This window comes from Arachis stenosperma, chromosome 4 (assembly GCF_014773155.1).
Source record: "Arachis stenosperma cultivar V10309 chromosome 4, arast.V10309.gnm1.PFL2, whole genome shotgun sequence".
NCBI lineage: Eukaryota > Viridiplantae > Streptophyta > Magnoliopsida > Fabales > Fabaceae > Arachis > Arachis stenosperma.
In genome coordinates, this window is record NC_080380.1 from 48918540 (window position 1) to 48933491 (window position 14952).

The 14952-nt window shown below is 40.5% G+C and overlaps 1 protein-coding gene and 1 non-coding gene across 2 annotated transcripts; both read left to right on the forward strand.

The window, feature by feature from the left end:
- The first annotated feature begins 2884 nt into the window (after nt 1-2884).
- On the forward strand, nt 2885-2992 carry LOC130977397 (small nucleolar RNA R71). Its single transcript, XR_009085089.1, has one exon. It is a non-coding gene; the product is annotated as a small nucleolar RNA R71 (small nucleolar RNA).
- A 9668-nt stretch (nt 2993-12660) lies between these two features.
- On the forward strand, nt 12661-14727 carry LOC130974960 (uncharacterized). Its single transcript, XM_057899793.1, has 2 exons — nt 12661-13230; nt 14572-14727. The coding sequence occupies exons 1-2, from the start codon at nt 12661-12663 to the stop codon at nt 14725-14727; spliced, it is 726 nt and encodes a 241-aa protein (XP_057755776.1).
- Nucleotides 14728-14952: the final 225 nt, after the last annotated feature.

Genomic DNA, 14952 nt, shown 5'->3' on the forward strand with positions numbered 1-14952 from the left:
ATCATGGTTCTTGGTGATCCATGCATTGGCATAGAACTCTTGAACCATTAAGATTCCGACTTGTTGAATGGGGTTGGTAAGAACTTCCCAACCTCTTCTTCGGATCTCATGTCGGATCTCCGGATATTCACTCTTTTTGAGTTTAAAAGGGACCTCAGGGATCACCTTCTTCAAGGCCACAACTTCATAGAAGTGGTCTTGATGCACCCTTGAGATGAATCTCTCCATCTCCCATGACTCGGAGGTGGAAGCTTTTGCCTTCCCTTTCCTCTTTCTAGAGGTTTCTCCGGCCTTGGATGCCATAAATGGTTATGGAAAAACAAAAAGCAATGCTTTAACCACACCAAACTTAAAAGGTTTGCTCGTCCTCGAGCAAAAGGAGAAAGAAGAGAGTAGAAGAAGAAGAAATAGAGGATATGGAGATGGCTTTGTGGTTCAGCCAAAGGGGGAGAAGTAGTGTTTAGGTTGTGTGAAAATGAAGGAGTGAAGATGGCTTTATATAGGGGTGGAGAGAGGGGGTAGGGTTCGGCTATGGGAGGGTGGGTTTGGAAGGGAAAGTGGTTTGAATTTGAATGGTGAGGTAGGTGGGGTTTTATGAAGGATGGATGTGAGTGGTGAAAAGAAAGATGGGATTTGATAGGTGAAGGGTTTTTGGGGAAGAGTGGTTGAGGTGATTGGTGAATGGGTGAAGAAGAAGAGAGAGGGTGGTGGGGTAGGTGGAGATCCTGTGGGGTCCACAGATCCTGAGGTATCAAGGAAAAGTCATCCCTGCACCAAGTGGCGAGCAAAATTGCTCTATGTGCCAATTCTGGCGTTAAACGCCGGGCTGGTGCCCATTTCTGGCATTTAACGCCAGCTTCTTGCCCTTTTCTGGCATTTAATGCTAGTCTGGTGCCCCTTTCTGGCGTTAAACGCCCAGAATGGTGCCAGACTGGGCGTTAAACGCCCATTTGCTACCCTTACTGGCGTTTAAACGCCAGCAAGGTCTTCCTCCAGGGTGTGCTGTTTTTCTTTCTGTTTTTCATTCTGTTTTTGCTTTTTCAATTAATTTTGTGACTTCTCATGATCATCAACCTACAGAAAACATAAAATAACAAAGGAAAATAGATAAAATATAATATTGGGTTGCCTCCCAACAAGCGCTTCTTTAATGTCAATAGCTTGACAGTACGCTCTCATGGAGCCTCACAGATACTCAGAGCAATGTTGGAACCTCCCAACACCAAACTTAGAGTTTAAATGTGGGGGTTCAACACCAAACTTAGAATTTGGTTGTGGCCTCCCAACACCAAACTTAGAGTTTGACTGTGGGGGCTCTGTTTGACTCTATTTTGAGAGAAGCTCTTCATGCTTCCACTCCATGGTGACAGAGGGATATCCTTGATCCCTTAAACACAAAGGATTCTTCATTCACTTGAATGATCAATTCTCCTCTGTCCACATCAATCACAGCCTTTGCTGTGGCTAGGAAGGGTCTGCCAAGGATGATGGATTCATCCATGCACTTTCCAGTCTCTAGGACTATGAAATCAGCAGGAATGTAATAGTCTTCAATCTTCACCAGAACATCCTCTACAAGTCAGTAAGCTTGTTTTCTTGAATTGTCTGCCATCTCTAGTGAGATTCTTGTAGCTTGCACCTCAAAGATCCCTAGCTTCTCCATTACAAAGAGAGGCATGAGGTTTACACTTGACCCTAGGTCACACAGAGCCTTCTTAAAGGTCATGGTGCCTATGGTACAAGGTATTAAAAACTTCCCAGGATCTTGTCTCTTTTGAGGTAATTTCTGCCTAGACAAGTCATCCAGTTCTTTGGTGAGCAAAGGAGGTTCGTTCTCCCAAGTCTCATTACCAAATAACTTGTCATTTAGCTTCATGATTGCTCCAAGCTATTTAGCAACTTGCTCTTCAGTGACATACTCATCCTCTTCAGAGGAAGAATACTCATCAGAGCTCATGAATGGCAGAGGTAAATCCAATGGAATCTCTATGGTCTCAGTGTGAGCCTCAGATTCCCATGGTTCCTCATTAGGGAACTCATTGGAGGCCAGTGGACGTCCATTGAGGTCTTCCTCAGTGGTGTTCACTGCCTCTCCCTCCTCTCCAAATTCGGCCATGTTGATGGTGTTAATGGCCTTGCATTCTCCTTTTGGATTCTCTTCTGTATTGCTTGGAAGAGTACTAAGAGGGAGTTCAGTAATTTTCTTGCTCAGCTAACCCACTTGTGCCTCCAAGTTCCTAATGGAGGACCTTGTTTCAGTCATGAAACTTTGAGTGGTTTTGATTAGATCAGAGACCATGGTTGCTAAGTCAGAGTTGTTCTGCTTAGAATTCTCTGTCTGTTGCTGAGAAGATGATGGAAAAGGCTTGCCATTGCTAAACCTGTTTCTTCCACCATTATTGTTGTTGAAACCTTGTTGAGGTCACTGTTGATCCTTCCATGAGAGATTTGAATGATGTCTCCATGAAGAATTATAGGTGTTTCCATAGGATTCTCCCATGTAATTCACCTCTTCCATTGAAGGGTTCTCAGGATCATAAGCTTCTTCTTCAGATGAAGCGTCCTTAGTACTGCCTGGTGCAGCTTGCATTCCAGACAGACTTTGAGAAATCAAATTGACTTGATGAGTCAATATCTTGTTCTGAGCCAGTATGGCATTCAGAATATCAATCTCAAGAACTCCTTTCTTCTGATTAGTCCCATTGTTCACAGGATTCCTTTCAAAAGTGTACATGAATTGGTTATTTACAACCATTTCAATTAGTTCTTGAGCTTCTGTAGGCGTCTTCTTCAGATGAAGAGATCCTCCAGCAGAGCTATCCAAAGACATCTTGGACAGTTCAGACAGACCATCATAGAAGATGCCTATGATGCTCCATTCAGAAAGCATATCAGAGGGACACTTTCTGATCAATTGTTTGTATCTTTCCCAAGCTTCATAGAGGGATTCACCTTCCTTCTGTCTGAAGGTTTGGACTTCCACTCTAAGCTTACTCAATTTTTGAGGTGGAAAGAACTTTGCCAAGAAGGCATTGACTAGCTTTTTCCAAGAGTTCAGGCTTTCTTTAGGTTGTGAATCCAACCATATCCTAGCTCTGTCTCTTACAGCAAAAGGGAATAGCATAAGTCTGTAGACCTCAGGGTCAACCCCATTGGTCTTGATAGTGTCACAGATTTGCAAGAATTCAGCTAAAAACTGATGAGGATCTTCCAATGGAAGCCCATGAAACTTGCAATTCTGTTGCATTAGAGAAACTAATTGAGGCTTAAGCTCAAAGTTGTTTGCTCCAATGGCAGGGATAGAGATGCTTCTCCCATAGAAGTCGGGAGTAGCTGCAGTAAAGTCACCCAGCACCTTCCTTGCATTGTCGGCATTGTTGTTGTTTTCGGCTGCCATGGGTTCTTCTTCTTTGAAGATTTCTGTTAGGTCCTCTACAGAGAGTTGTGCCTTAGCTTCTCTTAGCTTTCGCTTCAAGGTCCTTTCAGGTTCAGGGTCAGCCTCAACAAGAATGCTTTTGTCTTTGCTCCTGCTCATATGAAAGAGAAGAGAACAAGAAAATATGGAATCCTCTATGTCACAGTATAGAGATTTCTTGAGGTGTCAGAGGAAAAGAAAAATAGAAGGAGAGGTAGAAAAATTCGAACTTATCAAAAGAGATGGAGTTCGAATTGTTCCTTGAGGAATACTGTTAGTCCATAAATAGAAGGATGTGAGAAGAGGGGAAGGAATTTTCGAAAATTAAGTAAAAGATTTTAAAAACATTTTGAAAAATAGTAATTGATTTTCGAAAACTAAGATTGAAAAAAAAATCAAGTGATTTTTGAAAAAGATTTTGAAATTAGAAATCAAAAAGATATGATTGAGAAGATATGATTTGAAAAATAATTTAAAAAGATTAGATTTTAAAAATTAATGACTTGGCTAACAAGGAAAGATATGATTCAAACATTAAACCTTTCTCAACAGAAAAGACAACATACTTGAAATGTTGAATCGAATCATTAATTGATAGCAAGTATTTTTGAAAAAGGAAAGAAATTGATTTTGAAAAAGATTTGATTGAAAAGATATGATTTGAAAAAGATTTGATTTTGAAAAATTTTGAAAACTTGAAAAAAATTTGAATTGAAAACAAAATCTTCCCTCTTGTGCCATCCTGGCGTTAAACGCCCAGAATGGTGCACATTCTGGCGTTTAACGCCCAAAGCACTACCCTTTTGGGCGTTAAACGCCCAGCCAGGTACCCTGGCTGGCGTTTAAACGCCAGCTTGCCTTCCTCACTGGGCGTTTTGAATGCCCAGCTTTTTCTGTATAATTCCTCTGCTGTATGTTCTGAATCTTCAATTCTCTGTATTATTGACTTGAAAAGACACAAATTAAAAATATTTTTGAATTTTTAATAATGAGGAATAATCAAAATGCAACTAAAATCAAATAACAATGCATGCAAGACACCAAACTTAGCAGTTTGTATACTACTGACACTAACAACATGAGAATGCATATGAGAAACAACAAAACACTCAAGTTAAGAGAATTTAAAGATCAGAGCAAGGAAATCATCAAGAACAACTTGAAGATTAATGAAGACACATGAATGAATGCAAGAAGAATAGAAACATGCAATTGACACCAAACTTAACATGAGACACTAGACTCAAACAAGAAACATACAATATTTTTGGTTTTTTATGATTTTGTAAATTTTTTTTGGATTTTTTGAAAATTAAGTGGGAAAGAAAATAAAGGTATCAAAATTCTTAATGAGAATTTCAGGAATCATGCAATGTTAGTCTAAAGCTTCAGTCTAAAGAAATTAGACATGGCTAGCCAAGCTTCAGCAGGACATTACATTCAAGAGCTAAATTGATGAGAATCAATCAGCTTTGGTGATGATAAGAACATCACCTTGAAACACTAGAATTCATTCTTAAGAACTCTGAAGATAAATACCTAATCTAAGCAACAAGATGAACCGTCAGTTGTCCATACTCGAAACAATCCCCGGCAACGGCGCCAAAAACTTGGTGCACGAAATTGTGATCACTACTTTTCACAACTCAAATAATCCCCGGTAATGAATCCAAAAACTTGGTGCTCAATACCATGGTATAAACACAACTTCGCACAACTAACCAGCAAGTGCACTGGGTCGTCCAAGTAATAAACCTTACGCGAGTAAGGGTCGATCCCACGGAGATTGTTGGTATGAAGCAAGCTATGGTCACCTTGTAAATCTTAGTCAGGCAGATTCAAATGGTCATGGATGATATATGAATAAAACATAAAGATAAAGATAGAGATACTTATGTAATTCATTGGTGAGAACTTCAGATAAGCGAATGGAGATGCTTTGTCACTTCCGTCTCTCTGCTTTCCTACTGTCTTCATCCAATCCTTCTTACTCCTTTCCATGGCAAGCTGTATGTTGGGCATCACCGTTGTCAGTGGCTACAATCCCGTCCTCTCAGTGAAAATGTTCAACGCACCCTGTCACGGCACGGCTAATCATCTGTCGGTTCTCAATCAGGTTGGAATAGAATCCATTGATTCTTTTGCGTCTGTCACTAACGCCCAGCCTTCAGGAGTTTGAAGCTCGTCACAGTCATTTAATCATTGAATCCTACTCAGAATACCACAGACAAGGTTTAGACCTTCCGGATTCTCTTGAATGCCGCCATCAATTCTAGCTTATACCACGAAGATTCCGATTAAAGAATCCAAGAGATAAACATTCAAGCCTTGTTTGCTTGTAGAACGGGAGTGGTTGTCAGGCACGCGTTCATAAGTGAGAATGATGATGAGCGTCACATAATCATCACATTCATCAAGTTCTTGAGTGCGAATGAATTTCTTGGAATAAGAACAAGCTGAATTGAATAGAAGAACAATAGTAATTGCATTAATACTCGAGGTACAGCAGAGCTCCACACCTTAATCTATGGTGTGTAGAAACTCCACCGTTGAAAATACATAAGAACAAGGTCTAGGCATGGCCGAATGGCCAGCCTTCCAATACATGATCAAAAGACTCAAAATGATCAAGGATCCAAAGATTCAAAGATCTAAAGATGAAAATACAATAGCAAAAGGTCCTACTTATAGAGAACTAGTAGCTTAAGGTTTACAAAGATGAGTAAATGAATAAAAATCCACTTCCGGGCCCACTTGGTGTGTGCTTGGGCTGAGTATTGAAGCATTTTCGTGTAGAGACTCTTCTTGGAGTTAAACGCCAGCTCTTATGCCAGTTTGGGCATTTAACTCCCATTCTTGTGCCAGTTCCGGCGTTTAACGCCGGGCAGTTTTGAGCTGATTTGGAACGCCGGTTTGGGCCATCAAATCTCGGGCAAAGTATGGACTATTATATATTGCTGGAAAGCCCAGGATGTCTACTTTCCAACGCCGTTGAGAGCGCGCCAATTGGCCTTCTGTAGCTCCCGAAATTTCACTTCGAGTGCAGGGAGGTCAGAATCCAATAGCATCTGCAGTCCTTTTCAGTCTCTGAATCAGATTTTTGCTCAGGTCCCTCAATTTCAGCCAGAAAATATCTGAAATCATAGAAAAACACACAAACTCATAGTAAAGTCCAGAAAAGTGAATTTTAGCTAAAAACTAATAAAAATGTAATAAAAACTAACTAAAGCATACTAAAAACATACTAAAAACAATGCCAAAAAGCGTACAAATTATCCGCTCATCAGGTCCACAGATCCTGAGATGATCCTGTTGGGTCCACAGATCCTGAGGTGTCAAGGATTTACATCCATGTACCAATGAGGCGTGTAAAAGGCCTTCTGCATGCAACCCTGGTGCTCAACGCCAGATTGATGCTTGTTTCTGGCGTTGAACGCCAGCTTCATGCTTGTTTTGGGCGTTCAACGCCCATTTGCAGCATGTTTCTAGCGTTGAACACCAGTTCCATGCTTGTTTCTGGCGTTCAGCGCCAGCTCTCCTCAAGGTGTATTCCTGGCATTTGAACAGCAGGATGCTACTTGTTTCTGGCGTTCAATGCCAGATCCATGCTCTGTTCTGGCGTTGAACGCCAACCATATGTTCCTTACTGGCGATTAAATGCTAGTAAGTCCTTCCTCCATGGTGTGCTTTTTCTTCTACTATTTTTTATTCTATTTTTAATTTTAGTATTTATTTTGTGACTCCACATGATCATGAACCTAATAAAACATAAAAGAACAATAAAAGAAAAATAAAATTAGATAAATAAAAATTGGGTTGCCTCCCAATAAGCGCTTCTTTAATGTCAATACCTTGACAGTGGGCTTTCATGTAGCCTTACATGTGATCAGGTCAATGTTGTAGACTCCCAACACCAAACTTAGAGTTTGGATGTGGGGATTCAACACCAAACTTAGAGTTTGGCTGTCGCCTCCCAACACCAAACTTAGAGTTTGATTGTGGGGGCTCTGTTTGACTTTGTACTGAGAGAAGCTTTTCATGCTTCCTCTCCATTGTTACAGAAGAACACCCTTGGATCTTAAACACAAGGTAGTCTGATGCCAAGGCATCTTAGGCTAGTTTCACTAGCATTTTTCTTTTAGTTTTAGTTGTTTTATACATTTTCTTGAGCTTAAAGTAACCAAGAATGGTTAATTGAACAACAAAGCAATGAACCATCCAAACATTATGAATTTGATGCAATTTTCATGAGTTTTTAGTGATATTACTTGAATGCTATGAATGGATGAATTCTCATGAAATTTTGCAAGACTTTGATGCAATTGTTTGGATGATTTCAGGGAAGAAGAGGCTAGGCAAGGAAGCAACAAAAATCAATAAAGGAAGATTGATTATTAAATGGGACATTTAAGCTCCAGTTTAAGGTTAAACTGGAGCTTAAACGCCAAATTCATAAGAAGAAAGGAAATGCTGTAACTGGCGTTTAACCTCCAGTTTGACCTCAAACTGGAAGTTAAACGCCAGGATGAAAAATGGCACTAATGAGCATTCCACGTTTAACCTCCAGTTTGACCTCAAACTGGAGGTTAAACGCCAGAATGATGAATTGAACTAAGGGAGGCACAAAAGCATTTCCACGTTTAACCTCCAGTTTGACCTCAAACTAGAGGTTAAACGTGTTCGACACTTCATTTCTCACCAAGAAGCATTCCACGTTTAACCTCCAGTTTGACCTCAAACTGGAGGTTAAACGCCAGAAGCTAGATAGGCACCAGGAGAGTTCCACGTTTAACCTCCAGTTTGACCTCAAACTGGAGGTTAAACGTGTTCGATGGTCATTCTCCTCCAGGGTGTGATTTTCATTTCCAAGTTTAACCTCCAGTTTGACCTCAAACTGGAGGTTAAACGTGTTATATGGGACAGCTTGACCATGCCTTCTTCAAACATAAATAACTTGAGCTACAAAACTCCAAATGAGGTGATTCAAAATGCATTGGAAAGAAGACATCTAGAGCTTTCCAAGCATATATGGCATGCATGGTGGATACTAAAAATTGAGGGCGAAAACAGCCCCGTAATGTGCATAGAAGAGAATACCAACATGCAATCAGGCCAGCTGACCTCTTCACCTTCCATGGAGTATAACTCGAGTTGTAGAACTCCAATTGAGGTGCTTCTAGTTGCATTGGAAAGTAGACATCCATAGCTTTCCAACGAGGTATAATAGTCCATATTTGGCATCAAATTGGCAAGGTTGACAAGAGGACAAAGTGACGACTCAATGAAAGGGAAGTGTTTCCACGTTTAACCTCCTGTTTGACCTCAAACTGGAGGTTAAACGTGTTCGATGGTTTTCCTTCCTCCAGGGTGTTTTCTTCATTCCACGTTTAACCTCCAGTTTGACCTCAAACTGGAGGTTAAACGTGTTCGATCCTAATTCCCTCCAGAGCCTGCTTTCTTCATTTCCAAGTTTAACCTCCAGTTTGACCTCAAACTGGAGGTTAAACGTGTTCGATATATTCACTCTCTTGGGTTGCTTTCTTCCAATTCCACGTTTAAGTTTTAGTTTGACCTTAAACTGAAACTTAAACTTCAACTTAAACACCACCATTTGAAAAGGTTTCTGGGCCAAATGTATTGAAGTTTAAGTTCGCAATTAAGCACAATTATTAACTTAAACGTATTATGGTGTGAAACCCAAGTGAATATCATGGTTTATGGGATTGGGCCTGAAGAATTGATGAGTCTCGAACTTCAATTTGTTGAGTCTTGTGTCATTAATTGTTTATCACTTAGTTTGCTCAATGAATGTTGCAGAATTGGATCACAGCCTCATCAGGATTATGGACCACTAAAGCAAAAGGAAAGCAAGGAAAGGCCTCAAAGCCCAAGAAGCACAACAGAAGCTCAATTTAGAAAGTGTATAAATAGGATAGAATTAAGTTAGTTGGAAACTTTTACATTCTGGAACTTTTCATTTTGCTAGTTTTGATACTTTGTAATTGAATTCTGAGCTATGACTCACTAAACCCCTTTCATTGGGTTAGGGAGCTCTATTGTAATTCAATGAATCAATAATAGTTTTATCTTCTTCTTCAATCTTTTCTCTTGAATTTTGTTGGAAAGCTTCTCGATCTAATTCCATTGGGTAATTGTCTTGGGAAAGAAATTACCCATAATTGGAATCCTTCGGAACCTTGGGAAAGGAATGGAGGATTCATGCTAGAGAAGCTTTCTCACAGTGAATTGGATTGGGGTTTGGATGGATATTGTGACATGTAATCCTACCAAATTGTGGTCCATGAAGTTGTGTGGTATAATCAGTGATCGAGCTTCATCTCTTCTTATGAACATTTAAACCAAGGGATTGGGAATTTGTTTGTTTTTAGAGAGAATTGGTGAGCCAAGGGATTGGGATCCAATCATATAAGATTGCCAAGCAAAATTCAATGAATGCATTGGTTGAGGAAGAGATAAAATGTTTTGATTCGGAGATCTCAATATCTCCTAACACCCAATGAACTCCCCATTTCTGATCTACACCTTCTATTTACATTCTGCACTTTCAATTCATGCAATCACCCCCAATTCCCTTTACTTTCAGCAATTTACTTTCTCGCACCTTAATTCTCGCAATTTAAGTTTATGCAATTTCAATTCCTTGCAATTTACGTTTCCTGCCACATTTATTTTATGCCATTTCACATCCAAAAATTGATTCCGCTCAACTAAACAAACTTCTAATTCGAATTGCTCAATCAACCAATCCTTGTGGGATTCGACCTCACTCTATTGTGAGTTTTTACTTGACGACGATAACCGGTGCACTTGCCGGAAGGAATTTTGCCGTTCGTGCAATTTCCTTAATCGTAGCTATACTCAGTTTATAGCGCATCAAGTTTATGGCGCCGTTGCCGGGGATTGGTTTTCGATTGACAATTCTCAAATTGGAAGTTAACAAGATTGAGCATTTTTCTTGTTTTGTTAATTTAGTTCAAGTTACTTGCTGAGTTTCAATTTCTGCACTCTGTTATTTGCTTTTATTTCTTTATGCCTTTAATTTCAAGCAACTAACTCACTGACCCACTAACTATTTGAATTAATTCCTCAACTGCTCTAACCAATACTCTTCCATTAACCAAGAGTATTCCACTTGTTTGTTGCTTGTGGTGTGTTCTTGTATGACAGGTAGAAGAGGAGAGACATCAACTCCTCCATATACCGAACCAGAGAGGACCCTTCATAGACTTAGAAGGGAAGCAAGAGAGAAGAGAGTATTGAGAGAGGAAGAATCTGAAGGAGAATCTGAGGACAACTTTGAAGAAGCTCTAGATCTCAACATGGATAGAGAATTTCACAACCATGAGAGGGGTGATGGAAACAATGCCATTCCTGAGAGGAGGGTTCTTGGTTCATACATAAACCCAACCTCTGGGAATTGTGGTAGCAGCATTCAGAAACCACCTATTCAGGCCAACAATTTTGAACTCAAACCACAGCTAATATCATTGGTGGAGAATCATTGTTCATTTGGTGGGAGTGCTAGTGAAGATCCCAACCAACATCTCACAAAATTTCTGAGAATTTGCGACACAGTGAAGTCCAATGGAGTCCAGGATGATGCCTATAAACTGCTCTTGTTCCCATTTTCACTTAGGGACAAAGCAGCTAAGTGGCTGGAATCATTCCCAAGGGACAGCCTAACAACCTGGGAGGAGGTGGAGAGCAAGTTTCTGGCACGTTTCTACCCCCCACAAAAGGTCAATAGGCTTCGATCTGAGGTTCAAACTTTTAGACAACAAGATGGTGAGATGCTCTACGAGGCATGGGAGAGGTTCAAAGAATTGACAAGGAAATGTCCACCCAACATGTTCCCTGAATGGGTGCAATTGCACATCTTCTATGATGGACTTTCTTATGAATCAAGGAAGGCTGTAGACCATTCATCAGGAGGCTCATTGAACAGGAAAAAGACTGTGGAAGAAGCCATTGAAGTGATTGAGACAGTGGCTGAGAATGAATACTACTATGCTTCAGAGAGACACAACACTAAGGGAGTCATGGAGCTGAACCATGTTGATACAATTTTAGCCCAAAACAAGGTGTTTGCCAAGCAACTAGCAGAGCTCACAAGGAAATTGGACTCAAAGCAAGTGGCTGCAATACACACACAAGATCAAGAGGAAGTAAGCATTGAAGGAGGTGATTGGGAAGAGGCCAATTATGTGGGAAATCAACAAAGGCAATCATATGATCCACATTCCAACACTTACAACGCAGGATGGAAAAACCACCCAAACTTTGGGTGGGGAAACCAGCAAACCCAACCACAAAACCACAAACCTTACAACCACAACCAACATAACAATTCCACATACCAAAACTCCAACCAAAGATCATACCAAACCACACAAAACACTTACTCCCAACCACCATATAATGGCCAAAACAATCAAACTGCCCAACCCAATCCGAACCAACAATTTCAAGACCAATTAAACAGGATAGAAAGAATGCTTACAACCATGGGTCAAGACATAATCGAATTGAAAGCCTTTAAGGAAGAAGTAACTTCCAACTTGCAAAACCAAGGAGCTGCCATGCAGAAGCTAGAAAATTAAATTATGTATTTGTCCAAGCAAACCCCTGGGCCAAGCGTTTCTCATGCTGCCAAGGCTATTGCAAGGGAAGAATGTAAAGCCATAACCCTCAGAAGTGGAACAAAGCTAAAAGAGATCTCAAAGGAAACCACAGAGGATGAAGCAAAGGAAAATGTGAGAGACAAGGAACAGGGACAATCCTCTACACCTTCTGCAACAAGAGAAAAAGAAAAAGAGGTCCTGAAGCCTTATACACCCAAGGCACCATATCCTCAACGTTTGATGAAAAGAGAAAAGGACGGCCAATTCTCCAGATTCTTAGAGATTTTCAAGAAGCTTCAAATCAACATTCCTTTTGCTGAGGCAATAGAGCAAATGCCACTCTATGCAAAATTCTTGAAGGAATTAATGACCAAGAAGAGAAGCTGGAGGAATGAGGAAACTGTGTTGTTAACTGAAGAATGCAGTGCCATCATTCAACACAAATTGCCTCAGAAATTGAAAGATCCAGGCAGTTTCCAAATCCCTTGCATCATAGGAGAAGTCATGGTGGAGAAGGCCTTGTGTGACTTAGGGGCCAGTATCAATTTGATGTCTCTAACCATGATGAGAAGAATGAAGATTGAAGAAGCCAAACCAACAAGAATGGCCCTGCAATTGGCAGATCGAACTTTTAAATTCCCTCATGGAATAGTTGAGGATTTGTTGGTAAAAGTGGGAGATTTTATATTCCCTGCTGATTTTGTGGTGTTGGATATGGAGGAAGAAGCCAAAGCTTCAATCATTCTGGGAAGACCCTTTCTGGCTACTGCTGGAGCCATCATAGATGTTCAAAAGGGTGAACTCACTCTTAGACTACATGATGAGAAATTGGTGTTTAATGTATTCAAGGCAATGAGCTATCCATCAGAATCACTTCAGGAATGCATGAGGGTGGATGTAGTGGACATTGCAGTACAAGAAACCTTTGAGGAAACAACAAAGGAAGTGGCAGAGGAGGAGTTCACCAAGGATATGGAAGTTAGTGACATCAAGGCTGCTGAAACAACCATGCCAAGCATGCCAGAAAGAGTGAAAGAAGAGAAGGAAGCACCAAAACCTGAGCTCAAAGCATTACCCCCTAATCTCAAGTATGCATACTTGGGTAGTGATGAGAGCCATCCTGTTATCATTAGCTCCGCCCTTAGCCAAGAACAGGAAGAAGAATTGATCAAGGTGCTACAAACCCATCAAGATGCCATTGGATGGACCCTAGCTGATTTGAAGGGGATAAGTTCATCCATATGCATGCATAAAATCTTGTTAGAAGAAGATGCTAGATCCTCCATTCAAGCTCAGAGAAGATTGAATCCCGCAATGAAAGAAGTGGTACAAAAGGAGGTCATGAAGTTATGGCAGGCAGGGGTAATCTACCCCATTTCTGATAGCCCATGGGTTAGTCCCATCCATGTAGTTCCCAAGAAAGGTGGCATAACTGTGGTGCCAAATGAGAGGAACGAACTCATACCCACAAGAACTGTTACTGGGTGGAGGATGTGCATAGACTACCGGAAGCTCAATGAAGCCACCAGAAAAGATCATTTCCCACTTCCATTCATGGATCAGATGCTTGAAAGGCTTGCAGGACATGCTTACTATTGCTTCCTAGATGGATACTCAGGCTATAATCAGATAGTAGTTGATCCAAGAGATCAAGAGAAAACATCATTTGTTTGTCCATATGGAGTGTTTGCGTATAGACGCATGCCCTTTGGATTGTGCAATGCACCTGCAACTTTCCAAAGGTGCATGCTGTCCATCTTTTCGAACATGATCGAAAAGTTTATTGAAGTATTCATGGATGATTTTTCTGTGTTTGGGAATTCTTTTCCTAGCTGCCTACACCACCTTGCCTTGGTGCTTAAGAGATGCCAAGAGACCAACCTAGTACTAAACTGGGAAAAGTGTCATTTCATGGTCACAGAAGGAATAGTCCTTGGCCATAAAGTGTCTAATAGAGGCATTGAGGTGGACAGAGCTAAGGTGGAACTCATTGAAAAATTACCTCCACCAAGTAATGTCAAGGCAGTTAGAAGTTTTTTGGGACACGCTGGCTTTTACAGAAGGTTTATTAGAGACTTTTCTAAAATAGCTAAACCTTTGAGTAACTTACTTGTCTCTGATACACCCTTTGTATTTGATAAGAATTGCATGTTAGCATATGAACTTTTGAAGCAAAAACTTTCCTCTGCACCTATCATTGCCCCACCTGATTGGAACCTACCTTTTGAACTGATGTGTGATGCATCAGACCTTGCTATTGGGGCAGTGTTAGGACAAAGGAAAAACAATTTGGTACATGTGATTTATTATGCCAGTAAGGTCTTGAATGATAACCAAAGGAATTACACAACCACTGAAAAAGAACTCTTGGCAATAGTCTTTGCATTTGACAAATTTAGATCCTATCTCATTGGATCTAAAGTCATTGTTTTCACTGATCATTCAGCTTTAAAATACTTACTTGCTAAACAAGAATCCAAACCAAGACTTATTAGATGGGTTCTCTTGTTGCAGGAATTTGACATTGAAATCAAAGACAAGAAGGGTGTAGAGAACAAGGTGGCAGACCATTTATCAAGGATACCATGTGAAGAAGGAAGCACACAAAGCACACATATAAATGAATGCTTTCCTGATGAACAACTCATGATGATTCACAAGGCACCCTAGTTTGCAGACATAGCAAACTTCAAAGCTACTGGGAGTTTGCCGTTGGAATTTAACAAGCATCAAAGGAAGAAATTGGTAAATGATGCCAAATACTTCATCTGGGACGAACCATACTTGTTCAAAAAATGTTCTGATGGCCTACTCAGAAGATGCATATCAGAGGAAGAAGGAAGGAAAGTCTTATGGGACTGCCATGGTTCCACCTATGGAGGACATTTTGCAGGA